Source organism: Eutrema salsugineum, unplaced genomic scaffold (genome assembly GCF_000478725.1).
Source record: "Eutrema salsugineum unplaced genomic scaffold, Eutsalg1_0 scaffold_5, whole genome shotgun sequence".
NCBI lineage: Eukaryota > Viridiplantae > Streptophyta > Magnoliopsida > Brassicales > Brassicaceae > Eutrema > Eutrema salsugineum.
This window is the reverse complement of record NW_006256612.1, coordinates 11,233,130-11,259,213: the sequence shown is the minus strand read 5'-3', so window position 1 is coordinate 11,259,213 and position 26,084 is coordinate 11,233,130. Positions and strand designations below refer to the sequence as shown.

General features: G+C 34.8%; 5 protein-coding genes and 1 non-coding gene across 7 annotated transcripts; 2 read left to right on the top strand and 4 right to left on the bottom strand.

The window, feature by feature from the left end:
- The first annotated feature begins 2,432 nt into the window (after nt 1–2,432).
- LOC18993616 (calcium-dependent protein kinase 26) lies at nt 2,433–5,336 on the top strand. The gene is made up of 5 exons (XM_006417156.2): nt 2,433–2,541; nt 3,041–3,826; nt 3,930–4,226; nt 4,328–4,714; nt 4,859–5,336. The coding sequence occupies exons 2-5, from the start codon at nt 3,232–3,234 to the stop codon at nt 5,149–5,151; spliced, it is 1,572 nt and encodes a 523-aa protein (XP_006417219.1). The 5' UTR covers nt 2,433–2,541; nt 3,041–3,231; the 3' UTR covers nt 5,152–5,336.
- A 50-nt stretch (nt 5,337–5,386) lies between these two features.
- On the bottom strand, nt 5,387–5,458 carry TRNAG-UCC. Its single transcript has one exon. It is a non-coding gene; the product is annotated as a tRNA-Gly (tRNA).
- Nucleotides 5,459–7,661: 2,203 nt separating this feature from the next.
- Nucleotides 7,662–10,614, bottom strand: LOC18993615 (UDP-galactose/UDP-glucose transporter 4). Its single transcript, XM_006417155.2, has 7 exons — nt 10,285–10,614; nt 9,752–9,780; nt 9,468–9,669; nt 8,909–9,151; nt 8,710–8,811; nt 8,328–8,435; nt 7,662–8,065 (listed from the first exon to the last, which is right to left on the bottom strand). The coding sequence occupies exons 1-7, from the start codon at nt 10,411–10,413 to the stop codon at nt 7,823–7,825; spliced, it is 1,056 nt and encodes a 351-aa protein (XP_006417218.1). The 5' UTR covers nt 10,414–10,614; the 3' UTR covers nt 7,662–7,822.
- Nucleotides 10,615–11,530: 916 nt separating this feature from the next.
- Nucleotides 11,531–12,522, bottom strand: LOC18993614 (dehydration-responsive element-binding protein 1F). The gene has a single exon (XM_006417154.2). The coding sequence runs from the start codon at nt 12,316–12,318 to the stop codon at nt 11,707–11,709; it is 612 nt and encodes a 203-aa protein (XP_006417217.1). The 5' UTR covers nt 12,319–12,522; the 3' UTR covers nt 11,531–11,706.
- A 2,857-nt stretch (nt 12,523–15,379) lies between these two features.
- Nucleotides 15,380–17,765, bottom strand: LOC18993613 (pentatricopeptide repeat-containing protein At1g12620). Of its 2 annotated transcripts, none has more exons than XM_006417153.2 (2): nt 17,636–17,765; nt 15,380–17,533 (listed from the first exon to the last, which is right to left on the bottom strand). In XM_006417153.2, the coding sequence occupies exon 2, from the start codon at nt 17,427–17,429 to the stop codon at nt 15,576–15,578; it is 1,854 nt and encodes a 617-aa protein (XP_006417216.1). In that variant the 5' UTR covers nt 17,430–17,533; nt 17,636–17,765; the 3' UTR covers nt 15,380–15,575. The 2 variants fall into 2 exon arrangements, with proteins under 2 accessions (XP_006417216.1, XP_024008184.1); XM_024152416.1 differs by lacking the exon at nt 17,636–17,765 and having other exon boundaries at nt 15,380–16,971; nt 17,081–17,118.
- Nucleotides 17,766–19,492: 1,727 nt separating this feature from the next.
- Nucleotides 19,493–20,062, top strand: LOC18993612 (ethylene-responsive transcription factor ERF027). Its single transcript, XM_006417152.2, has one exon. The coding sequence runs from the start codon at nt 19,496–19,498 to the stop codon at nt 20,060–20,062; it is 567 nt and encodes a 188-aa protein (XP_006417215.1). The 5' UTR covers nt 19,493–19,495.
- Nucleotides 20,063–26,084: the final 6,022 nt, after the last annotated feature.

The window sequence follows — 26,084 nt, the reverse complement described above, 5'->3', positions numbered from 1 at the left end:
TTTCAGCAAAAATAATTAGCTGTGCTATTTTTAATAAAAGCAAATTTGATTAAACAACAACATCTATTATTTTAAAAAGAAAGGATCAAAGGCAACAAATGGCCGAAGACTTTTGTTACTTTATTGACTTGAATAAAATGAAAATACATGATGCCATTAATTTATTGAAAAAAAAAAAAGAGAGAGAATGGTCCTATAGGTCCAGACCTAGGCACATTATCTGAACCCGAATAATTTATCCGAACCCGATCCGAAAAAGAGAAACCGAACCTGAATCGAAGCTGATAAAATATCCGAACGGTTTTTAAATTTCTAAATCCGAAAAATCGAAACTGAACTAAACCAAACCGAAAATCCGAATGGATATCCGAAATATCCGAAATACAATTTTATACCCAAAATACTAACTACAATTAGATTTAATAACCTAAAATAACAATTATAAATCCAAAATATGAATTATTTTTATTCTGAAAATGATGAAAAATCCAAAATAATTTAAACATACTAAGTTTTTAGTTATATTTTTAAAATTTTGCCAAATTAATTTAACTAATTTTATTTTAATTTAATTATTTTTATTTAATTTTATTATTTTTTGGATATCCGAACCCAAACCGAATCCGATCGAATATAACCGAACCCGAACCGAAATTTCAAAAATATCCGAATGGGTTTTAAATTTACAAACCGAAAATCCGAAAAACCGAATTATCCGAACCGAACCCGAATGGATATCCGAACGCCCAGGCCTTGATTTATGTTAATAGTTTGTTGCGTTTTTATTCTGATTTTTAACCCGCTTATCATTTATTGTTGACTACAACAAACTAAATGAATGGTCTAAAAAGAAAGGAACAGAGAAAACAAAAACAGAGTGGTAAGTGGTTTGTATGTTGCCACTAATTTTCCACAAAAAAATGAGAAACTAAATGGAAATTTCTGACTCTAGTACTGATTCAGGCTCTAGAAAACAGTAGATTTATCTTCTTTCTATATGTCTATATATTCACATATATGATATATCATCGATGAATTTTTGAAATGATAAACAAAAATGCTGTAGAGAGTAATGCCCATGTATACGTTATGTAGCACGTGATATCGAGCCATGAACACAAAAAGTTAAAAAAAAAAATACTACACAGAGTAAATTTAGTAATAGAATTCTTTTTTTTTTGTGTGTGTGTTCGATACAGGCTTCGTTCGAAACTGCATTTAAAAATATGTGTCAAATATATGAAAACATGGGCCAAACTATTTCCACCGTGTCGATCCAGCTAACAAATAAACGGGCTAAAAACCCTATCACACAATCTCTTTATCCTTTTTTGGCCAAGACTCAAGAGTATACAATATACAACGCTGATGAAATAAGAAATCTCATTAATCCTATATAAACATAGAATATTCGTATGTCCACTCTTAGCACTGATGAATTGCAAAAATGGTTTCGTAGCCTAGAATCGGAATTAAAAAGTGTTTAGACAAGTATTCTATATCAATAAACAGAAAATGTCAATAATTGGGAATAAATAGTGGAGTATACTATGCTTGTACAGCTAAGAAACATGAAATACACAGGTGGAGGAGTTCTGTTTGGTTCACAAAAGCGAGACAAAATCAACTAACTCTAATGATCAATATAATAATAAATATTGGATTAGATTAAAATAAAAAAAAAGTAAATTCAATTACTTATATCCCAGACAGCAAAGAGGGGAAAAAGTTGGAACACAGCTAGGTCCCGTTAGATTCGTACGGCATGTAGATTGACACGTGGCATACATTAAATGGATATTTGTTAATTCTCGTCACGAACTATAAAAAGCTGGCTTGTGTAGGTCCCCATCTTTCTCGCCGTTAGATAGGTTTCCCCTTTCCTCTAGCAGACAAATCCAAAAGGTTCGAATAATTTAAAGAGAAGACTATAGTTTACTCACTGATTTTAAATTGTTTAAACATCTTCTAATCTTCTCAAAATCCTTAAATATCTTCATTTACAGTAGAGCGAATAGTGTGAAGATACAAAAACATCAATTCTAAATTCAGCGTCTATATGTTTCGACAAACACACATAATTATCCAATCAATTCTAAATATGTCAAAATATTAAAAAGAGAGAGAAGATAAGGCGAATAGTGTGAAAATAAAAAGATCTTTTGCAAATATTTTTCAAAACTTGATTCACTATATTTCTGCCATTCTATGATAGCTTGATTATAACTAAAGTAAAAAATATTCACATATTACTTACATTTTATTAGGAATGTGGTACTGATACGTTGATAAATGGCTCCTCGCGTCCCGAATGGTTAGATTTAAGAAGTATGAGGTGATACTTAGAATTAAACAAAAATGAGTGGTCTGAATTTGTAATTTAAAACTTCTTGCGAAGTAAGAAAACGTGAAACTGGTTCTCCCGGTAACCAGTTGACACGGCATTCATTTTTTTGAAAGAGAAGAAGAGAGAGAGACTAGAGGAGAGGACTGGGTCTGGTCTCTTCGCTGCTTCCTATAGCTGCTGTTCGCTCTTCGACGGTATTCCTCTTTGCAATAAAGCTTAAATTTCAAAAAAAGTTGGAACCTTTCCATAATTATATCTCTTTGGCAAAAAGCTCATCTTTTTTGGTTGGATGGATTGGGTTTTATCTTTCAAGTTGAAGGAGTTGCCAAACTTGCTGGTCTCGTTCTTATTTAGATTCGTTTTTGTTGTTTGTAGCTAAATTGAACTCATTTTAGATAATTAATTCGAGATCGGGATGCAATTTCATGACTCAAATCGAGGGTTTTGTGTATTTCGTAGGATTTTGAGCTAAAAAAACTTCCTTTGGGTTTCGATCGAGTTTTGTGATGTGAGTTAGTTATCGGTTCTGTTTTAGTTTTTATCTCAAGCTAAATTGGGTAGAAAAATTGGGATTCGTTTGTGGAAACTCAAATGGAATGTTCTTACTCCAAAGCTGAACCATTTCCAATTTTAGTTGCTCTTACTTTGTTGATCAGTGCTTGAATCTGAGGTTTAGGTCTTAAACATTTACAGATCGGAGGATTCGAAGGTGAATGCAGTTTGCGTAGGGAGTTTTATTGCAACGAAGAGAAGATTCACCTGCCGGGTTATGCGTAACTGAGGTTTTTCAGTGTTGGAAGAGAACAAGAATATAGCAGTAAGATTGTAAACTGAGAAATATTGCTAGCAGAATAATAGATTTCTTGATCGGTGAAGGTTTGGATATGGGTATGGACATAGCTGATAAGGAGAATATGAGCCCGCCTTTATTTGAGTTGTGTAATTGCTATAAAGTTGCAAGCCTTACAGAAACCATTCTAAACCCGGTAAAAGTTTCCAACTTGAAAGATCGATATGTGCTTGGGGAACAGTTAGGTTGGGGACAGTTTGGTGTGATAAGAGTATGTTCTGATAAGTTAACAGGAGAGAGGCTTGCTTGCAAGTCTATCTCTAAAGACAGACTAGTGACACAAGACGACATGAAAAGTATCAAGCTCGAGATTGCTATAATGACAAAACTGGCTGGGCACCCCAATGTTGTGAATCTCAAAGCGGTTTACGAGGAGGAGGATTCCGTGCATCTTGTGATGGAACTGTGCGCAGGCGGTGAGCTTTTTCACAAGCTCGAGAAGTATGGAAGGTACTCGGAGTTCCGTGCTAGGGTGCTCTTTAAGCATTTGATGCAAGTGGTCAAGTTTTGTCACGATAATGGTATTGTCCACAGAGACTTGAAACCCGAGAACATTCTCATGGCCACGATGTCTTCTTCATCTCCTATCAAATTAGCTGATTTTGGTTTGGCAACCTATATAAAGCCTGGTAAGATAGATAACAATGTCTTTTTCTTCTTTTGTAAGTTAATCAAGTCCAGACAATTCTATGGACATTGTGTATACTAAGAAATGGGTTTTCGTATGAGCAGGTGAAAAGTTGAACGGGACAGTTGGTAGTCCGTTTTATATAGCCCCGGAAGTGTTGTCAGGGGGATATAACCAAGCTGCTGATGTATGGAGTGCAGGGGTTATTTTGTACATTCTTCTCAGTGGAGTGCCTCCCTTTTGGGGAAAGACTAAGTCAAAGATTTTTGATGCGGTCAGGGCCGCAGATTTGAGATTTTCTGCAGAGCCATGGGACCATATAACATCATACGCCAAGGATTTGATCCGCGGGATGCTATGTGTTGATCCTTCCCAAAGGTTATCAGCTGATGATGTTCTAGGTATGTCATCTTCGAGTCTTTGGAAATCTTGACTTGTTTTGAATAACTTTAATGTCTTGTGAATTCACAGCTGAAAGTGATGATTTTTTTTTCGTTTGCAGCTCACTCTTGGATGGAGCAGTTACCTGAATCAAGTCAAGAACAGTATGATCAGGATGGGTTTGGCTGTGAAGGATTGGAGAATGGTGGATGTTCTTTCTCCACACAATGCATTTCTCGGGAACAAGACTATAGCTTTGGCATGTCGCAGTTAGAGCAATCAACAGATAAGGATTGTAAATCATCGTTCTCGTCTTTTCTACCTGCGGATAACACACTGCCGAATTCCGGTTTTGGTGGGTTTTCTTTTGATGGGAAACAACCGGAATCAACCTCAGCTGGCTTCTCATCAACTGGAGTTCCATCCATGCCAAGCTTTACCTTTTTTAGTCCATGCCCAACGATCACACACAACACTGACATTACTGAAACAGATGGAAAACGTCGAGGTACCTCTTTGGCTCTTCCTAAGGCTTAGAATGTTGGGACTTGATGATGTCTATATGAAGTTATATACTTTCTTGGTCTATTGATTTCCATAGTTCCATTTCATTGGTATCACCTTCACCATAATCTTCTCTTATTGTTTACAGACGCAAGCCCAAAGAGGTTACTGCCTTCACTGGATGCTTCTTCACAACTTGAGAAGCGCGAGGAAGCAGGGGACGAGCATCAAACAGAAGCAGCAGGAAAGTCAGAGACGAGAAAGGAAAGAGGAAACTGGTCAAGAATATCAGGTCTGCACAGCAAAAGGAACCGGACCATAGGACTAGGCGAGCTAGACCAGTTAGTTGTGGACGTTGCAGTCACAGAGTCGATAATCAGATGGGCATCTTGCACGCATATTCCCACCGCTCCATCCCTCAGATTGTCGCTCGTCTGCTAGAAACAAACCGAAGGAGACGGAGAAGAAGTCTTTTACCAGTATAATTATTGTATCTACACATCTGATTTTGGTCCTGTATTGTCTTTGTTTAGTAGTATAAACTTTCCATGGAAACTGACTTCAACTGTAAAGACAACCGGAGATGTCTCGGAAATAGAGTGTGATTTTGGTTTTCTTTAAAAAAATTATTGGTAGATGATATCAGATTCAAAAATGTGTTTTTATTGGGGAAATATGCGTCTGCCGGGAGTCGAACCCGGGTCTATTGCTTGGAAGGCAATTATCCTAACCGTTGGACTACAGACGCTGAACGAATAACATGTAAATAATGTTTAATTTACCATATCAAAACCTTTTTTTTTTTTTTTTCTCCTACCCAACTATTACAATCACATTTGGCCTATAAAAGAAATGGTTTGTAGACCATCTTCGACGGGCTCGTTATGATCGATTTGGGAAAAAATAACTCCTCTTGCTCGAGCTCCTTTTGCAAGACTATTTGCCCGGACATTTTGAGTTCTCGGAATATGGGATAATGTGAACTCTGAGAAGCTCTCGCGAAGTAGACGGAGGGAATCCAATTCTGACATAAAAGACGGCCAATCAGCCGGAAATTCACACATGTTTACGAGGTCCGAACAGTCGGTCTGAAAATGCACCGAATCCATCTGTCTATCTCTCAGGCATGACATCGCCCATAAAAGGCAATCCATCACGGCGTGAAGAGCCGAGAGGCTTCTACGACATCCATGTAGTCCAAAAATCTCATTTCCTCTGTCATCCTTAAAACTCCAACCAAGGCCGCTAACCTGTCCGTGATTGACCCAAGAAGCGTCAATCCGGCATACCGGGATCGATGGTGCCTCGGTTAGCGATATCGTGGCCAGAGGGGGGGGCCAAGATTTCAGCTTGTACATCATCGTTGTCTTCAGGTTGATTTGCTACTCTCCAACTTTCTGCCTCCACCTTTGCGTGGATCACGGTGTCTTCCGGTGAAATTTCTTTCCCCTTGAAAATTTTCTCGTTCCTTGCTTTCCAAATAAACCATAGGATCCAAGGATATACATCCTTTTGAGGATCTGTCATGCCTTGCTCTTTTGTTTCCCAAAAGAGGAAGCTCATATTTTGATAAATAGAAGTACTCGGGAAGACACCCGGAAGGGACGGAAAGTCCGATAACGCCCAGACTTGTAAGGCCGGGGGACAACAGAAGATGGTTAATAGATTCCTCAGGATCCCCACAGCAAAGGCACCGTTTGTCTGGGCCCATATGTCGGTAGGTGAGGTTCTGGCAGGTAGCAACGCACCCTGATAAAGATTGCCACATAAAGTGTTTCATCTTTCCAGGATTCTGGACTTTCCAAACATGTCGTTGGAGGGCCGTAATACTTGGTTCCCTCATCACTCCAGCTTCTTGTTCCAGCTTCGTCCTTCGGATCAGATCATATCCCGACTTAACTGAGTAAAGTCCCGATTTGGAATGATTCCAAGCATATCCATCCAATGTTCGGGTGCGACTAGGTCTCAGCCCGAGGATGAGGGAGACATCCTCCGGTTGGAAGTATTGTCTAAGTAAGGGGATGTCTCATTGCTTCGTATCTTGACGGATAAAAGAGGACACCAAAGTTCTAGGGTTTTGGGGACCGATCTGCGGGACGGCTCTTGGCGGCCGAGCTCTAAGGTCTGGGATCCACGGTTCGCTCCAAACTCTTGTGTTTAATCCCGAGCCAATCGTCTTCCTTCATCCCATCTTTAGGAACGGTTTTGCGGCCATTATACTCCGCCATCCGTAGGATGGTGAGTAGACATTTCGGTCCTCTAGGGGATCAGATTGTCTATAATATCTGCCTCGTAAAACCCGACCAATAGGGATGAAGGGTACTGAATAAGGCGCCATAGCTGCTTAGCTAGAAGAGCTAAGTTAAAGTCTTGTAGGTCTCTAAATCCAAGGCCTCCCATATCCTGGGGAGTGCAAATTTTCTCCCAGGCAATCCAGTGTATCCCACCGCTATTTTGCTTTGAACTCCACCAAAAATTAGCTATAGCACTTCTCAGTTTGTCCGTCACTCCTTGAAGTAATAGAAAGCACGACATGACATAAGTTGGTATCGCTTGTGCGACCGCTTTTATTTGAATTTCTTTTCCACCTTTAGAGAGAAGTCTTGCAGACCAATTATTGACACGGCTACTCAGGCGGTCATGGACATAGGAGAATACTTTCTTCTTAGATCTGCAGATTTGTTTTGGGAGACCCAGATATATACCCATGCCACCCTCTGAAGATATTCCGATGGCATTCTTAATACCTTGCTTTATATTTATATAATTTTTTTATTTGTTATGTATAACAGAGGGTAAAGCAGTGAAACCAGAAAAAGTTAGCTGATAGAATATTATTAGTAGAGGTATATATGTAAATTCTACAAGAGAAGAATGTGCGATCAAAATAAATGAACTCAAAGAAATTAAATAATGACAAAACCAAACATTTTCTTTGCATTTGTATATATTGATAATGTTTCAAATTGCCGAATAATGTTTCGATCTAAGCTACAAAGTAATAAGATAATCTACTTGCTAACAACACAAATATAATGAAAAATATAAACTATATAAATCGAGACACGAACCAAGAATTGACAATTAAACACTTCTCTCGTCATTTATATTATTAGACCAAAGGACGACTCTCTTCATCGCCTTCCTTGTCAAACTTAACCCGCTGATCCAACTTCCCGGGTATTTGACCCGAACCCGAAAGATTCTGTTTCGGGCTTGGATTCGGATCTGGAACCATCTTGAGAACAATGCCCATAGAGATGAGTATCAATCCCGTGCCGTGCTGTTCCGTTAAAGGCTTTGTGAATATCAAGTAAGATAGTAACAGCGTAACCGCTTTTCTCGCCGTCGTTATCTGCTCCCACAAACAAGAATAGCATCATGTATGAATTTAAGAATATAAAATTTATAGGTAATACGTTGCATTGAATTTATACGATACAAGATCGTATTCTAGTTTTTATAATACACTACTATGGTTTATACGTTCACCCAAAACCGAACGAATCTAACTAAGAGAAAACCGGTTTAGCACCCAAGGACCATACCAGAGTCCAAAACCACTAGACCAACAGCCTTAACCGATAAGGAAAAGAGGATGAGAGTGGTTGGTTTACCATAGCTGTTGTGGCTGCGCCAAAGAGCGCAATGAGGGATAGAACCGAGACTTGGCCGACAAATGTAGCCATGGCTTCGAACACCAATACTCCATACACATATGGATGCTACCAAAAAGTCAATTAAGTATAAACTTAGTTAATCAATTAAAATATTACATTAGTCAATGGTCATTATATAAATTTTTTTTTGTATATATATAGTCTCTTGTCATTTACGTTTAAGTGATAGATAAGATTTAAAGTATTGAAAGTGGTTCATAAATCATGTTATTATACAAAGTTACCTGTGAAAATTTTCGAATATATATTAAAGTCTATTGACACATAAATTTTGATTTAATAATATATTTTATACAAGCTTATATTAGATAATGCTTACTTGAGCACATGAAGTCCAAGCTCTGAAAAGCTCTCCGGTAAGAATCATTGGTGCAAGCAAGAACGGTAAACCAACTACTGTCGAGCAGAAAAGCATCTCCATCTACAATTGAAGAGAAAGAAACAAAAATAAACGTTAAAATTTATTCGAGATAAGAGGGGTATTAATAAAAATTTGAGAAGCCGTGAATTTTGTTTACTTGTGTTGTATCGGGATTCAACGTGAAGATTGCTTCTTGCAAGTTACCGAGAAAGGCGTCCATGATGAGAGCGCCAGAGATCATCATAACCCCAATTATGCTGAAGTCTGGAGAGGTATGTGCATCGGCTAACGTGAATAAGATTAGACCAATTACAAGTAGCAGAGCCGATATGTACTCGTGGACCGGGTATTTTCTTCTCAACCCGGGTATAAATGCTCCCATTACCATAACCGGTAAAACCTAGAGAATATGAAAAGTTACAAAATATTGCGAGAAGTGCAATGATCCAACCATGAATTGTTTTTACTTATAGCCTTATAGGGTGTTAGGAGTCTAGGACCATAAAGAAAGCCGAACTTAGTCCTAAGCCGAGATAAACTAATGCAATTATGCAATGACAGTCTAATCACTGTTATATATAAACCCGAGCATACACTAACAATATTAATTGATCAAAGAGATTATTCCAAACTTCGACGCCGGCTCAACTAATGACATGCTATTGGACCATATATGCCATAAGTTGGTTAAGTTAAATCTTTATAATGTATATTACCTTGGTGGATTTGAACATGATTTGAGCAGGGTAATTGAGATAAGCCAAGGATCCTTTCGTGAGACCATGAGATCCCATTAGAACACCAGATAGTTTCACGTAAGTCTTCCATGGATTCACCATTTGCTTTGTGGTGAAGCCATTTAGGTAAATCATTACAATGTAAACGAGTCCTTGCACAAACGTGAAATACCATCCGTAACTGCAAAACACACACATATTATAAGTATATCATTTGACTTTATATTAATTTATTTTCTATAAAATTGGGCTTTAATAAATACCTGAATTTGAGCCGGTTGTACACATATTCCTGCGAATTCGAGGAAAATTAAAACAGAGTATATAAAGAAATCGAAATTTTAAATAATGTTCATATTTCTAGAAAGTTCGCAGCTAAATATGACTCGGGTTACAAAGTTAATGTTTAGGGATTAAGCAAATATACAGAATCTCAAGAGGAAATTTTTTTGGCAAAATCTGTAGAAATTAATTATATTGTGTTAATTGTATGAATATCTGGAATTTAACAATCTTTTTAGCATGCCAAAGTTTCGCCTTTGTTTCCGGGTAAAATTTATTTGTTCTAATGAAATATTTTTAGAAAACACCGAATTCTTCTCTGAACCTTGGAATTTCTCTGAAATTTTCATGCATTTTCTCGGGGGAAAAAAGGCAGAGGAACACCGCATGCAGAAAAGGATTTTTACAGACAAAATCAACTCAGGAAAAATTTCAGTCAATATCGAAAATGTCTTTGATCCTACAGATTTGTATTACCAGAAAAAAAAAAGAAGAAGGAAATTCGAAATCAAACCTCACAGACGCCATTAACGAGATAACCAAAGAAGAAACCAGAAGAACAAATGAGAAATTGTTGCCATCTTGGTTTATCAGAAAGACTAATTCCAAATAGTGACCTCATTTGCTCTTCGCTGTTCTTCATGATCTAGAGATTAAAAAAAAAATAAACACAGGAAAGTTACAAACAGAAAAAAAAATTGATTTCTTTCTTTCTCTATGAAAATTTGGGATCTGTAAAAGTGGACGAGTCAGTGATATTGACAAGTAGAGGAAGAAAGGTATAAATCAATTGAAGAAAGAACGAAATAATTCTCCTTATGGATTTTTTTTCTTTCTTTTCTTTCTGCTGCGCTCTCTAACTTAACGCTCACGAACTTTGTGACTTTTTAAGAAGAGTATAAAAGTAATTTTTCGTTGTCAACAGTATTTTCCCTTAATTTATTGCATTAAATCTCACCATTGGGAACAGAGATTAAGGGTCTAATTGTCCCTTTTTCTCGTTTACGTTTGTATTTATCGTAACATTTGATATGTTTATCAAAAATAATTATTATGTTTATATTGCATAAATAATCACGCTATATCATCTTCTATAATTTTAATTTATTTTATACCCGATAGTATGAGAAAAAAAAATAAAAATTATACCCGATTCCATCATAGACTATAATTATGATGATCATAAAATCACTTGCTCGAAAACCTCGTTTAGTGGGGTCCCTATATTGGGACTTGTGTCACTTGAGACAGCTTGTGAGCGAATGATGAGTCGGCAAAGCACATCACCCGGCCACGTGTTCCACGCTCAATCTCCGGGCTGAAACTTCTTGCCACGTCAGACTTAAAGAGTTTATTTATTTGTCGACGTCAGACTTAAAGAGTTTATTCTTCTCTGTTCTCCAAAAGCAAATAACACTACTTGAAATTGAATACCTTAGATCAAACTACACACCAAAATGTTATTTTATGAAAAAAAAGTACCATGAATTTCGCTACAAGATAGTAGCACTAAATCTATAAATTGTAATCATAATTAATTATATAATATATAACCCTCTCAAGTCAACAAATTATGATTCAATGGCTAATCTCTAATAAATAGTCAAGCTTCGAGTAGACTAAATGCTAATCAATCTAGAAAAGATTGATTAAGATTATTTACTACAAATTGATTACACTTTCAGGGATACAATTTCATAAGCATTTCTTTAACAACCGACTTAATTTATGATTTGGGCCTCTGCTTTGTATATAAATTCGTAAAGCCCAATTCTTTTATAAAAAACTAATAAGAAGAATACACAATTATTCCATCAAGGAACCTTCTAACTCAGTAAGAGGATCTAAAAAACCTCAAAGAGGGAAATCTTACAACTCAAGTGACTCGCACAATATACAACATTACACACATTTATATATCAAATGTTGGTCCCGTTTAGTAACTGTAACTCCAGAGTGACATATCTTCATAGCTCGTCTCTTCTTGAACGTAAACATTATCAGTCATGTCCATATACGATCGCGGCGGCGACATTAACGGCTCCGTCGCGAGTCTCATCATCGTCGTCGAAACTTCTTCTTCTTCCTCAACATATCCAAACAAATTCCTCTCCTCCGATCCCGAACCGGAACCAGACCCCAAATCAACCTCATCGCCGTAAGATGGCAAAACCGTGATTCCGCTCCCAAACTCAGCCGGCCTGAACATCTCCGCCGCTTCCGCCGCGACTCGTCTTATGACATCCGGATCGGTTGACTCCGGCGCCGGAAGACGCCAAGCAGAGTCAGCGAAATTCAAACACGCTGATCTCCCGCGCAGAGATAACGCAGCCACGTCGTGAGCACGCGCCGCCATCTCCGCCGTAGGATAAGTCCCGAGCCAAATGCGGCGCTGGTGCGTCGGCTCCCGGACTTCGCAGACCCATTTGTCGCCGTTCCTCCGCCGTATTCCTCTGTAAACTGGGTGACGTGTCTCCTTGAAGACTCTCCGTCCCGCTCGCTTCTTCGGCCTCATCTCCGCCAGAATAATCTCATTGTTATGATCCATTATTACTAAAGAACAGTTATTCGCCGGAAAGTGAAATCTCGTAAAGTGAACTAACTGTAAAAAGACTGGGTTTTCAATCGAATGAGCTAACTGGGTATCTTACAGAGATGTAAATTCGCTTTTTTGTAAGGGTTTAGGTACAAAAGGATTAAGGATTGTTCGAATAAAAAAAAGTCTTTTTTTCTGACTTATGCTCTGTTTTGGTTTTTGTTGGGAGTTTATGAAGCAAAGAAGTGAGGAAGAGGGGAAATATATAGGCTACGGTTCTGTGGGATCCACAAGATGCGAAATATACGCGCGTAACACACCGTTATTTGATTCGAGGCTTGTTGCCACATATGCATTTAAAAAAGGTAGGTCCCTCTATAGCTGTTAGTGTGAGCTTGAACCCATTAAATTATAATCCAAGTATCATTAATATATATATAAAAAATGCCTAATTGATTTTTTTAGCTCTATCAGTTGTAAAGTGAAAACTATGCAAACGTGCGAATTGTTTTTTGTGTGTCACTTTTCACTGTCAATTTTATTCATAAAAAGAATATAGAAATACCCTACAATACCAAGTTTTAGTTCCATATATACTACCGTTTAAAAAAATGGTATTTGAGCACTAAATTTTCCTTAACTATTACTGGAATTTTTTTTTTACAGACCAAAATGGGAAACATGAGGTGATGGGATTTTGTTGAAATCAAAGACTCTGAAGATTTAGAGTGAGCTGGGTTAAGCCAATATAGACCCCAAAAAAATGACAACAAATGAAAGATATGAACGATCAAATATTTGCGTATTATTTTCTTACCAGTCTTTTCATTGTTCTAAACTACAAACTTGAGCCCTGTATATTATACTGAGTTACTGACAGATAACACATCATTTAAGTTGAATAATAGGATTAACTGACTTTTATGAGAAAACCACTATAAGGTAAATCGGGGTGGTTTAGTTTTGTTGTTTCACATTTCATACAAAAAGCTGCATTATTTGATATTTTTGGGAGTTGTGGTGAAATTCTCCACAAGGACGATATAATCCATAAACTAGTGCCAAAAATAGCTACGGCTACACTTTGATTAGAGATTTTAGTGGTAAGAATAGAATACAAAGAACATTCTTGGAATCTTTGGTCAAACAGAACCATCTCGCTTGACGCTTATTATAAACTTAATAGATAAGATATTACTAATATCTTAAAATTGGGTCCAGCTCAGCTCCTACGTTGGACCACAAATATCTAAATTACTTCTATATTTGTTTTGTGGATATACAACACGTGACTCTTTTCCATATTAAGTAAATTAGCTGTGAGTAACACGTGGGATTTCCGTGGGAACTGTATTATGTTAAGTAATTGCGCATAACATGTGCCAATTAATTTTATTTCTACCCTTTGTTTTTTACCACTAAAAACACTTCAGGATATGTTAATCAGTACAGTAAGTAACACTTCAGGATATGTGAATCAGTAAGTAAATTGTACTCTACTTACCTGAGTTTGATCGTAAAAAAATTGAAAGAAGTATATACATGATTCTATAAATGCGATTCTTTTAAATTATTTATTTAATTCTCATGGTAGAAATCCTAAGTAAAAATCCATATCACTTTGTTATCTAAATAGAAATCTATAATGATAGATGAAAAATTTATAGTAGAAAACTATAGATCTCTGGCATACATCTATACTATAATTTTTTTAACTATTCGAAATTCGCCTTTGGATTACTAATTGTTAGTTATTTTTTTAAAACAAAAGTTTACATGCATAGATCAGAAAATCGTATATAATTTTATTTCTTTTTAATATATTTAAGTGTTGATTGGTAGTGTTTGCACGAAATCACATATTTATGTTTAATCATTTACAAACAAGAGTGTAAAAACTAAATTGTCTTACTGATTTGAGTCAATTTACTTTTAATACTAAAATGTCATCAAATCATTATATTAACTTGTAAAAACTAATAGACGCGATAGTGACGATGACGTTGACTGTTGGGTAATGGTAATACACAAAGATATATAGGAGATTTGCATCCTCTTAAGGATTTAGTAAAAAATCGGTGTGACTCTCTTCAGTTTGTTTAAATTTCGACCTGATGCACTTAATTTAACATGGGCCTTTTGGTCCACAAGTGATGAAATGAAGGTTCTATAAACAATAGACATAAGAGTGTAAGCCTTACGGACAAGAAGACATGTCGGCCATAAAGTCTTTACGATAAAGAATTAGGGCGTTATGCTGTCTCGTGAGTGTCACATGCGCGTGTCCTTCATTCATCCTTTATTTATTTTCTCTCTCTCTCTTTCTCTCCAAAAGTTTTGTCTTATATTTTAGGTGAACACTTTTAATGTGCAATTATAGCTAACTAATTATTTCGTATAGCCCGTGTATTACCAGTTTCCATAACATACTAATTAAGCATCTTTTGTTGGGCTATAAACTTCAATAGATGTCAAACGGGTTTTATTTTTATTTAAGAGGTTATGGACATTTCTTTGCCAGAAACCAAAGCATATGGTCTCCTCCCAAATATCACTCGATTATACGATTCATCGATGTTAATTCTCGGTACTTGTTCAACCAAACCAACTATACTTGTTGAATTCAAACGGTGTTACCGTGTTACTAAGAGAGCAAGTGATAGATGTTGTTTCAGCAATGTAATCAAGCAGACTAATTGATCGTTTAAAACAGATCGATAAAAATTAAATAAACTAAACGTAGTTGAAAATATTTTTTTTTGGGATCACAATGATTTTAAACATCTATAAATGAATTGATTACATGAAGGAAAACAGAATTTTAAAAATATTTATTTTATTTTCCTTCTATTTTGGTCGTCCACCATTGTAAATTGTCAATTCATTAACACAAAACGAAATAGTCTAACGAAAACCATTTAGAAGATGACATGTTAATTCAGTTTTGAATATGTCTTCTATCTTCCATATTGTATCTTGTAGTCTTGTAGAAGTGATAATTTTAATACATCAAGATTGAATGAATATCGCAAAGAAATAAATAAACAATAAGCCAAAAGTACTATTGCTCTTCCAAGTTTCAGAACTCGTCAATACATCTCAAGTTCAATCAGAAACGAAAACAGGAAGGAAGGAAGGGATATATATAAAGGAGAAGACGACATGCTCAGAGTATAGATGTGAACAAACAAAGTTGGTTTCAACTAAGCAGCCCAAATGCTAACCTCAATAACACTAACCAAGACTTTCTCGTAGACTAGACCATGCATTCAAGAAAGCAGAGCCAAGAAGCTTTTGTCCAATCTACCATCCGATAACTTATCGATAACCATCTTTGTGGTGGAAGCATCAGCACAGAACCCACAACCCTTCATTTCTTCAATAAGATTAGCTGATATGGTTGCATCACCATCTTCAAGATGTGCTCGGATTAGTATGTTGTACGTACAACCATCTGGCGCATATTCATCCTCTTTCATTTTTTTAAACAACAGATCCGCTTCGGACACTGAGCCTTTCTTACATAGTCCTCCAATCATTATAGTATATGTTCTGACATCAGGCTTCAATCCTTTGATAGGGAGGTTACAGAATAAATCCCATGCATCATCGACCTTACTTGCATTGCACATCCCGTGAAGGATGATATTGTAGATAGCAATACCAAGATCCATTTTACTCTTCTGCATTTTTCCAAGTATTTCCAATGCCTTTTCCACTTCTCCATTGTTACACAAACCATCCAACAAAATACCATAAGTCAGAATACTGGGTGGCACACCACGAGAAACCATCTCTTGGAAGAGTTCTTTGGCAACATTAATTTTTCCCGATTGAGAAAACCCCTTGATGAGAGTATTATAAGTGACTGTGTCCGCAACCACTCCTCTCAGAGACATTTTGCGAAAGAGTTCCAAACCATCGTCAACTCGGTTGGCCTTACAGTATGCATTTATAAGGGAATTATAAGTCACGACATTAGGATCGCATCCCTTGCTAACCATCAGATCCAGCATCTGGTTGGCCTCATCTAGGCGGTTCTTCATGCAAAACCCATTTATCAAAGAAGTATAAGTAATGGTATCAGGAGATATACCTCGTTGATCCATCTCCTTATACAATTCATTAGCTTCTACAAGTTTTCCTTCTTTCACAAAACTATCAATCAGCGCATTGAAAGTGAAAACGTCGGGGGTTATTTTCCTAGTGATCATATCCCTCAACAACTGTGCACCATCATCCCATCTATCGGCTTTACAAAGTCCTCCTATGAGAGAGGTGTAGGTGATAACATCTGCCTTGATCCCTTTCGTTTCCATTTCATTGAAAAGGTTGAGTGCATTGTCGAAGCTCCCATCTTTGCAAAGACTATCAATGACGATATTGTAATGGACTACACCGAGGTTGATCTTTCTTCCTTCCATCTTTTTCAGCAAATCCATGGCCAAAGCAGTCTTCCCGGACTTGCAGATTCTGTTTAAAATCGGTCCGTAGGTAAATGCATCAGGTTGGCACCCATTTTCCACCATTCGATCGATTAACTCAACCGCTTCAGACACACTACCTTTGAGACAAAGTCCATTGACAAGAGTGCTAAGCGTAATGAGATTGGGCATATGTTCCGTCTCTACCATTCGATCAACTAATTCCACAGCTTCAGAGACTCTACCCACGAGGCATAATCCATTGAGGAGTGTGTTAAATGTGGTTGTGTCAGGCTTATACCCAAGTTTTATAACTTTCGCAAGAACAGAAAAAGCAGCAGAGATTTTACCACTTCGACAGAAGCAATTGATCATAATATTGAAAGTGTAGATGTCATGTGTAATCCCATTCAATTCCATCTGCTTGGAGAGAGCTAACACAAGGTCATACTGTTTCGTTTTGGCAATTCCACTAAACAAATTATTGAAATCTATGACATTGGGAAGAGGACGAGACCGAACCATGGACTGGAAGAGATCAACAGCTTCATCTTTCTTGATATCGACAGTCCCACTTCTCAGCCTCTCTCTATAAGAGACTTTCTCTTTACTGAGACTATAAAAGGCTCGTTCAGACAAGGGAAGAGCATTTCTCAGAGTACGTGTCTCGAGAAGACGTGTATGAACCAATCCCCTCATGACCCAAAGTGAAGAACTTGAAAGCTTTGAATAAAAGCTGGAGTCGCGTCTTCGATTTCGAGCTGCTTTTTGTTCGCCTTTCAAGCTTTCACAGGCACTAATGTCTGCACATTACACCAATTTCACACACAGCTAAAAGATTTAAGCTTTTATAACTTTTGATTCCAAATTTTCAACAAAAAAACCATCAACGATTTTTTGAGTACCTTCAGAATTCTTGAACAATGTGTAGTCTTCTATCTGCAACAAAAGTGACAACTAGAAACCTTCCAAATTCACTAGTGCGTAAGTTTCTACATTTATCCCCTGAAAAATCGTAAATTTCTGCCGGATTCGCTACCAAATGAAAGAGGGGAAATATGTGTAATAAAAACATAAGGGGATGAACGAGGCAACGGAGACCTAAAAAATCTCCGGTTTTGAGATACGACGTTCTGCTTAATATGCTTTTATAACCGGTTTAATGCACCGGTTCAGATTAAAACCGGTTGTCTTTAAATGTTGGTCCCCACTTGACAAAATGACTTTTTTTTCCCTCTTATTCCTTTTCGATATCCTTGTCTTCTTTTTATTTTTAAAAATATCTCAGATAGTCTTGTATTTATTTTTCTCGAAATAGTCTTGTATTTATTTTTCTCGAAATAGTCTTGTGTTTTTAATAATTTATTCACTTATTGATCTTAGAGTTGAATCCATTTCCGATTAATTTAGAATCTTCTGTTTCAATTGCGGTTTTTCCCAGTATGCAATCTAAATGTTGTTTTTTTTTTTGCATTAAAAACACAATTTGTTATAATGTATAAAGGAAACAACGACGTTAATTAATGAGGGGGAAATGAGATTATTGGAGGGAAAAAATAGATTGAATCTTTTGATAATCTGAAGAAATATGCAATTGAAGGTCTTGTTCTGATCCATAGTAGGAGATCGTTTAGCAAGGTGAAAGAATTAGGAGAGGCAAAGATTTAAATTGAGTATATATGGTCTGGGGCAATAGAGAATATGCAATCCCATAAGCTTAATCAGATGATTCTTGTATTGGAAGATGCTGAGCTACTTGGAGCTATAATTAATAGACCCCAAACATGGCCATATATATGTCCTTTAGGTATCAAAGAGTGGAAGTTAAGAATTTGGAGGGAAATACATCAGATAGAAGAGCTCGTCTCACCACGCAAACTGCCACCTCAGAGGATCATAGTCAGTCTTATGTGGCTTCGTTGCACCCTCAGTGGCTCTCGGAGACACAAAAAAAAAAGAAGAAGAAGAAGTTAGGATTTATGATCTAATTAAGGCTAAAGACTTAGTTAAAAAAATAGATTTTAGTTTTTTTTTCTAGACTATGGTTTAGTATATTCCGATTATTCTCTTATATTGGATACGTCTATCTCATCAACTTTTTTTCGTATCTTCGACAATTTTTTTATAATTAAAATTCTATGACGATCAACATGCACCAAAACAAAGTGAACCTTCATTTCTAACCAATTCATCAATATATACATTTACGATGCCTTCTCTTGAATTTATACAGGGTTTATATGTTTTTGCTTCATATTGATAATTACACTAGCTTAAATTTTTATATCAACTAGTATCTAAAAACGATAAGCTACACAGAATAAACTATAGTTAAAAAAATTTCTCAATTATTGTTACAGGAATAACCCAAACAAGACACACTTTCGACAACCCCTAGTGAGAAAGTGCCAGAGAATAACAAGTTGACAAAAGATTAGCGAAATAACCCTTTAATATTCTTAAACATTAATCTCTCTCACTAAGCCCTACTTATTTCAATTTATAATCCAGTTTTATATATATACATAACTATAAGTCTATAACACACACATACAGTGTTTATTTATCAGCTATATATATATGGCTGATGGTACCATACAAATCATACCAAATGGCCCTCTTAACCCAAAACTTCTTCATCTTCTTTAATTAATCTGCCACCTCACACGTGTGAAAATAAAATCACTCTGGTTTGGCCACGTGTGAAAAACCCTTCTCTCTCTTGCTACTCACTATACTGACTACGTACTAGCACTGATAACTCAATGGCTACTACTGCCGGCCGGAAAAAGGATCCGGTATACCGAGGAATCCGGTGCCGGAGCGGGAAATGGGTCTCTGAGATCCGTGAGCCCAAGAAAACCACTAGAATATGGCTCGGCACTTACCCAACGGCAGAGATGGCAGCAGCCGCCTACGATGTGGCTGCTATGGCTCTTAAAGGCAGAGAAGCCATCTTGAACTTCCCCGGATCCGCCACGTCATACCCGGTTCCGGGATCAACATCTGCAGCGGATATTCGAGCTGCGGCGGCCGCGGCTGCTGCGATGAAAGGATGTGAAGAAGAGGAGGAGGAGGAAAAGGCCAAAAAGACGACTAGTTCTAGTAGTTTTTCGAAGTCAAGATCGCGTGACTTCCACGTAGCTGGTGACATGGCGTCTTCCTCGTGGTGTGGAACAGAGTTTATGGACGAAGAAGAAGTGTTGAATATGCCTAATTTACTTGCTAATATGGCGGAAGGGATGATGGTTGCGCCTCCGCCGTGGATGAGTTCTCGGCCGTTGGATGACTCTCCGGAGAATTCTAACGATGAGGACTTGTGGGGCTTTTGATCGGTTTACTGTTGTTTACCTATATGCAATCATCTCGATCTTGTTCTTGTTTGTTTTTTTTTTATGTGTGTGTTTTAATTATGTAACTTATGTGATGTATCACAAATGATATGTTTAATCAATGGCGTTCTTGAATTTTGGAATTAGGGTTTTGTTTTTCTTGGATTTTTAGAGTGATAATAAATAAATTAATTTCTCTTGACTTCATTTATTGATTTATATTATTGGCCTTTGTGTATTAGTCTTTTTTTTTCCCTCGTTCACCGCCTTTGTATTATTATGAATAATAGCCCCTCGTTGTACATTCAAACCACAAAAAGTCCTAGTCTTTATTGACAAAATATCTAGGCATGCGACCATAAACTGAACCGAATGAAACTGAACTTTTCGGTTTTTGGTTTTCATTCGGTTAAGGCAAGAAAACTGATTGGCAACATCATAAAATATTTTGGTTTTCCGTTTAGTATAATACTTCCGAATTGATAGATTTTTTTCGTTTTATTTCTTTTAATTTTCATAATGGGATGTACTAAACGATATCAAAATTTTCAAAAATAGTTTTTAAATATTAAACCATAGAACTAACGGAATTATCCGAATTTAATTAAGTATAAGCAAATTTACATTATTTTAACCAAGTTTAAACAAAAATACCAAAACTTTATTTATTTTCGGTAAAAAAATTTAAGCTCGAAACTGATCAACTGAGCCTAGCTATAATCTATTTCGGCAACTTCTGATATATTTCTCTCGAATCGAACTATCCGATTAACCAAACTATCAAAACTCTCCCAAGTCGCAAGTTTGCATATATCTTTTCAGGTAAAATATAAAAACGGTCTTTAATAACTCTTAACTAACATATGTGATTCTCCCCAAATTTTACGCTGCATTTTAATTTTACATTCATGTTTATCAATTATAGACCCAAACGTGTGAGTAATATGATCTTTGTTGAATTTATCTTTTCTTCTTCAATCTTTATGAGATGTTAATTTGACTCGCTATTTATAAAAGCATTGTTTTCAACATACAAAACATATCTACCTATACCGTTGCTAAAGATATTTATCCGGACTATGTATATAAAAAAAAGAAGACATATATATATATATTCAGAAATCGATCTAGCTATCTTTATTCCACTTAATTCGTCTTGTAGTGATATGTTTTCATATCATCATATGTATCAATTGATTGATTGATGCTTGTTAATTTACACAACGATATATATATTATATACGTCTAGTGTTGCTTTAAAAAAAAATGATGTTCCGAGTTTCCTTTTTTGGATATGTTTTTTGTTATAAAGGTTAGGCCATATATGTATGGACATGAGTAGTGTTTTCTTACTTGGTCCTTATTTGTCGTTTTCTTTTCTGGTCCTTTTTTGTCGTCTTCTTTCGTAAAGAAAAAAACTATTTTTAATAAAGATTTTCAATTAATTTTTTGATCTTTAGTTACATATAAATAACTCTTAATCTGTAATTAATATATACGTCGTTCGCTTTAAAATTAGTAATTTTTAACATACTTTGACAGAAAATTAAGAAACTTGTTGATAAAATTCAATATATTTCTATAAAAAAAAATCGACTCTTGTTATTATGTTCTATTAATTTCTCTAGGCATTTCAAAATTTAAAACAACACTTAACTGTGAAACACAAAACAGTGATAAAATCATAAAATTATATTCAATCTACTATATTTGAGGGGATATTATTATATCATATTCATATTTAATTATAAGCTTCTATACAAACTATCGATAAAATATTGAATCTGATTGACAAACGACAACACGAATTAGTACTACTAATTGCATAAAATTGCTAATTCACAATCAAAAGGGTTAACACACACACACACAATTACCAATAATTTTACCTGAAACGGACAAGAGAGAGGTGACCATGTGGCTTTTCTATAATGATATCCGTCACTAAGTTCTATAGAGCATTTGCTTTACAACTTTTCAATACTATATTTTAAAATCATAGAATATAGTATAATGAAAAAATTAATGGGTTTCTGGTCTTCAGAAATGGTAAAGCTATGGGTCAGTCCGAAGAAATTTGCCTTTTGTTTCATAAATAATTATTTCATAAAACCAATTTCGTCTTTATAGTTTTTTCAAGAGATTTAGGAATTAATTACTAAAATTAACTCGGCTGGTCTCTTCCGACTAAAACATTTGCACTGTTTTTTTTTTCTTTTTCAGTTTAAGGCAACTCTTTGCCACGCGTCACCATCTCCTCGGTTTTCTACCCTTAATCCTTTTTTTTTGTAAAAATCCCAAACTGTCTTTTCTGTTTTAAAAAAGTGTTTGACCCCTACATAAAATATATGTGATTAGTATTTCAAATACCATTTTTTGTTTGTTAAAGTATTTCAAATACCATACGAAACAGCTACTAAGAAAGAAAAAAAAAGCAAAAAGATCTACAAATAACTTATAGTCACAAATATCTAGAAAGTTCTTCAACCTACGATATACGAGATAACTAAAACCTAAAATCGTCTAACGAAGCTTTAACTAAGTTGTGGTTCTACTATATATAGTAAAAACTGCTACGACCTGGATTCAGATTTTCACATAGTTAGGTTCGACGATCGTGTTGGTAATTAATGGTGTTTAGAAGATGATATTTCAAGACGTAATCCACTGCACTTCATCAAACTGCATGCATGATAGTTTTGTATATATGTAGTATATATAGTTACAGCACAAAGTTAATTCCCCCTAGTTATCGTTTTTGTTCTTTAAGGGCTTGAAATTTGTTTATGGAAACGAAAAGTGTATTATAATTTTTATTTGTTCACATTGATTTTTTTTTATTTTCGGCATTCATATTGATTTAAAATCATTACTTCATTATGACAGCTGATTTAATTTACGCCCTAAACATGATATTATCAACATAGACCTAGACGTACTATATGGCCAAAATACAAAGAAATTCCATAAAGTTTATTGAAAAAGGTTTTAATTAAGATATTTTGGCAATATATATATATATATATATATATATATATATATTTTGGCAATCCTTACCAAAGCTGTTAGGAAAAAAGAAATGTAGCAACCATTTATGTGAACCTTCAACCCTCACATGATTATGGATGCGAATATCGGTTGAAAGGTATAGTTAAACACGAGGTAATTGCTTAACTTTTGAAATTGATATTACAAATCTTTTGAAATTCATAAGTTGATGCTTGTTGTTTATTTTATTTTACAACCAGTTGATTTTTTTGGTTTTTTTTTGGATTTTTTTTACGTCTCCAGCTGTGATTTATATAGTACAGTATAAAGATTGGTTTCGAACGAATCTTTATACTTGATTTGATGTGATAGTGGTCCACTGCAGATTTGTCTCCCTACGTGTTGTTTCTAATGATACCCTTCCCCTTTTGGCATGTTTACTCACACTCACAATGGTTAATCATTCTTTTAATCTTAATTAATACCCATTAATGGCTGTTTTTACGATTATACAATAGACACTCTCTTTACACATGAATACTTTTTTATAATAGAAATTTGAGAACTGGCGTTGATTAATAATGGAACGTGTTTTATACTATTAGTGCAAAAAAATCTCAATTAGATGTGAAATTTACATAAATTATCTCAACTGTCATTTGATGAAAGTTTATAAAAACTAAAACCTATGATCTATTAATATTATCAGAGTATCCTAAAATAAATTCCTTTGTTATTAATGTTTAAACTCTTTTTTTTTCCTAATATCAAATAGAATGTATGTGAATATAGTGTCCATAACACTTGACTTTTATTTTACTCTTAACAATTCATTTTTATAGTTCTAGCTATTCTTTTTTTTTTGTTCTGATATTTTTTACTCTAGTATATCTCTGAAAATAGATGTTATGAAAAAGCTGAACCCTGAAAATAAGTTTTTTCCTACATTTTACAAATACTTTTTAAAGAACTTTACGAATTATCCAAATGTTATCTACATTAGCACTCCGTTAGACTATAACAATTACCTTTAAACTTTAGACCAAATTATAACCTTAATTGTAAACGAAAGCCAACTAAAAAATCCTGATCCCGAACCTAAAATAATCTTCTTTAATTCATCTTCTATCCAAAATAACCTTTCCCAACCTCCTCCTGCTTATGGAGTTTGGCTAAAAACTATTTAAAGATTTTTGCAAGTTTATTGTAAGAGGTTTCGAGTATTCTAAATTTGTTTAATAATTAATTAGAGTTAAGAATAGAGACACGATTTTTTCTCCAGCGATTAACTTTATGTAGGTTAATTAGATTAAAACGATTGCAAGAGACGAGATTCAGTCTAGTTCACCTAAATTTTGTTCGGTTCAGATTGAGGAGCTGAAGACTATCTGGATAAGTTTCAAATACAGTATGGTTGATTTTTGTTTTTGGTCATCTTTGTGAACCATACAGTAACCACCAAAATAACGTTTCTTTTTATTATTGAGATCTATTTTGTGATAAAAGTATTAAATATATTTCTACGACCTACAAATAGTTTGAAACGGTCTTAGTTAAATAGTTAAAACTTTTTTACAATTTTATATTATAACAATTTGTTTTGGCCCTTTTGATATTCAAAACATTAAGATAATCGATATTTGATAATTATTATAATTGCAGCGCATCTACAGTCTCATTAATTTTTAGTCCACTTTGTTTCTGACCACATACTACCCCTATTATTAGAAACCACTTATTCCTATTATTAGAAACCACTTATTCCTATTATTAGAAACTTGGTGGAGTGATAAGTTGTGATTTTGTTTCCGTTAAGATGCCATCTTTGTATTTTTCCTATTATTAAAACTTTTGGATTTTTTTTTTCTCGTTATGGCTTTCGCTATCTTTAAAAAACATACACATGAGTAGAGCCTGAATCGAAACTGAGAATAACTGGACAGCTAATCCATGTGGAGAACATTGGACTAAAGTCTCCCGTGATATTTTTTGTTGTTTAATCAATTCATACCTGTAACACTATTAAATATATAGGCATTCTACAAAGTTTGATTAATCATGGGCTTTTAATCATTTTTTTAGAAAATTATTTCATTATCTATTGATATTAATTTGCAGTTCTTATCTAATCTCATAGAAGTAGCTTTAAAAGATATATATTCACAATTTTTCACTAACATGATTACAAACTGTATATGATATTTAAGATTTATAATGCAATAATTTTTTTGAATAGCATTGCCAATTAAATTACAAATTTTCTATAATTTGACACGGTACACTATCTAATTAAATATTTTTTTCCCGCATCATTTATTTGTTATAATGTACAGTTTTATTTATCAATATTCTCCCAAAACAATAGCTTAGATAAAATATATTTGAAATTAATAGAACACAATTTCTATAATTTTCTATAAAGATAAATGATGTCAAAAGATATAACATTTTTTTATTAAAAATTGGCATATTTATATTTATATATTTAAAAAGCTTTAAAAAATTATATAATATTGTTGTGAAGAATATAATTAATTACAATATTTTGGCAATTCCATTATTAATTTATAGATATATATTTACCCAAACTTTTAGTAGTTTAATAATCATTATTGACTACTTGTTCAAAAACAAATTAGAAACATATTTTGCCGACAAAGTATGGATAACTACATTAGTAACATTGAGTTTGGATCTATATCAACTCTCTTTCATTATCTAATTTAAATAAAAGATATTAATTTAATTAAATTCTGAAAGGATACGTAGAATTTGCTCTTTTTTTGTTTTTGAACATTACGTAGAATTTGCTCTTGAGAGGCCAAATATAATAGCCAAAGCTTTTACGTTCGAGTTTTTTTTTTTTGGGTCGAAAACGTTAGAAATTTAATTTCCGTAAAATCAAAGAAGTCTATTTGCTTTAACTAGTGTATTTCTGTAGATGTATATTTTCTTTTACCTATCATTCAGTCATTTAAAGAAAAAAACTTCAGTCTGTTACATACAACAAACATGTATGTAACTTATGTTCCTA

Bases quoted from the DNA above. Each gene is read 5' to 3' on its own strand.
- LOC18993616 (XM_006417156.2), top strand. From the start codon at position 3,232: ATGGGTATGGACATAGCTGATAAGGAGAATATGAGCCCGCCTTTATTT. The intron at 3,827-3,929 runs GTAAGATAGATA...TCGTATGAGCAG, and splicing joins GGCAACCTATATAAAGCCTG to GTGAAAAGTTGAACGGGACA. The intron at 4,715-4,858 runs GTACCTCTTTGG...TATTGTTTACAG, and splicing joins AACAGATGGAAAACGTCGAG to ACGCAAGCCCAAAGAGGTTA.
- LOC18993615 (XM_006417155.2), bottom strand. From the start codon at position 10,413: ATGAAGAACAGCGAAGAGCAAATGAGGTCACTATTTGGAATTAGTCTT. The intron at 9,670-9,751 runs GTATTTATTAAA...TGTGTTTTGCAG, and splicing joins TACAACCGGCTCAAATTCAG to TTACGGATGGTATTTCACGT. The intron at 8,436-8,709 runs GTAAGCATTATC...ACTTTTTGGTAG, and splicing joins CTTGGACTTCATGTGCTCAA to CATCCATATGTGTATGGAGT.
- LOC18993614 (XM_006417154.2), bottom strand. From the start codon at position 12,318: ATGGATCATAACAATGAGATTATTCTGGCGGAGATGAGGCCGAAGAAG.
- LOC18993613 (XM_006417153.2), bottom strand. From the start codon at position 17,429: ATGAGGGGATTGGTTCATACACGTCTTCTCGAGACACGTACTCTGAGA.
- LOC18993612 (XM_006417152.2), top strand. From the start codon at position 19,496: ATGGCTACTACTGCCGGCCGGAAAAAGGATCCGGTATACCGAGGAATC.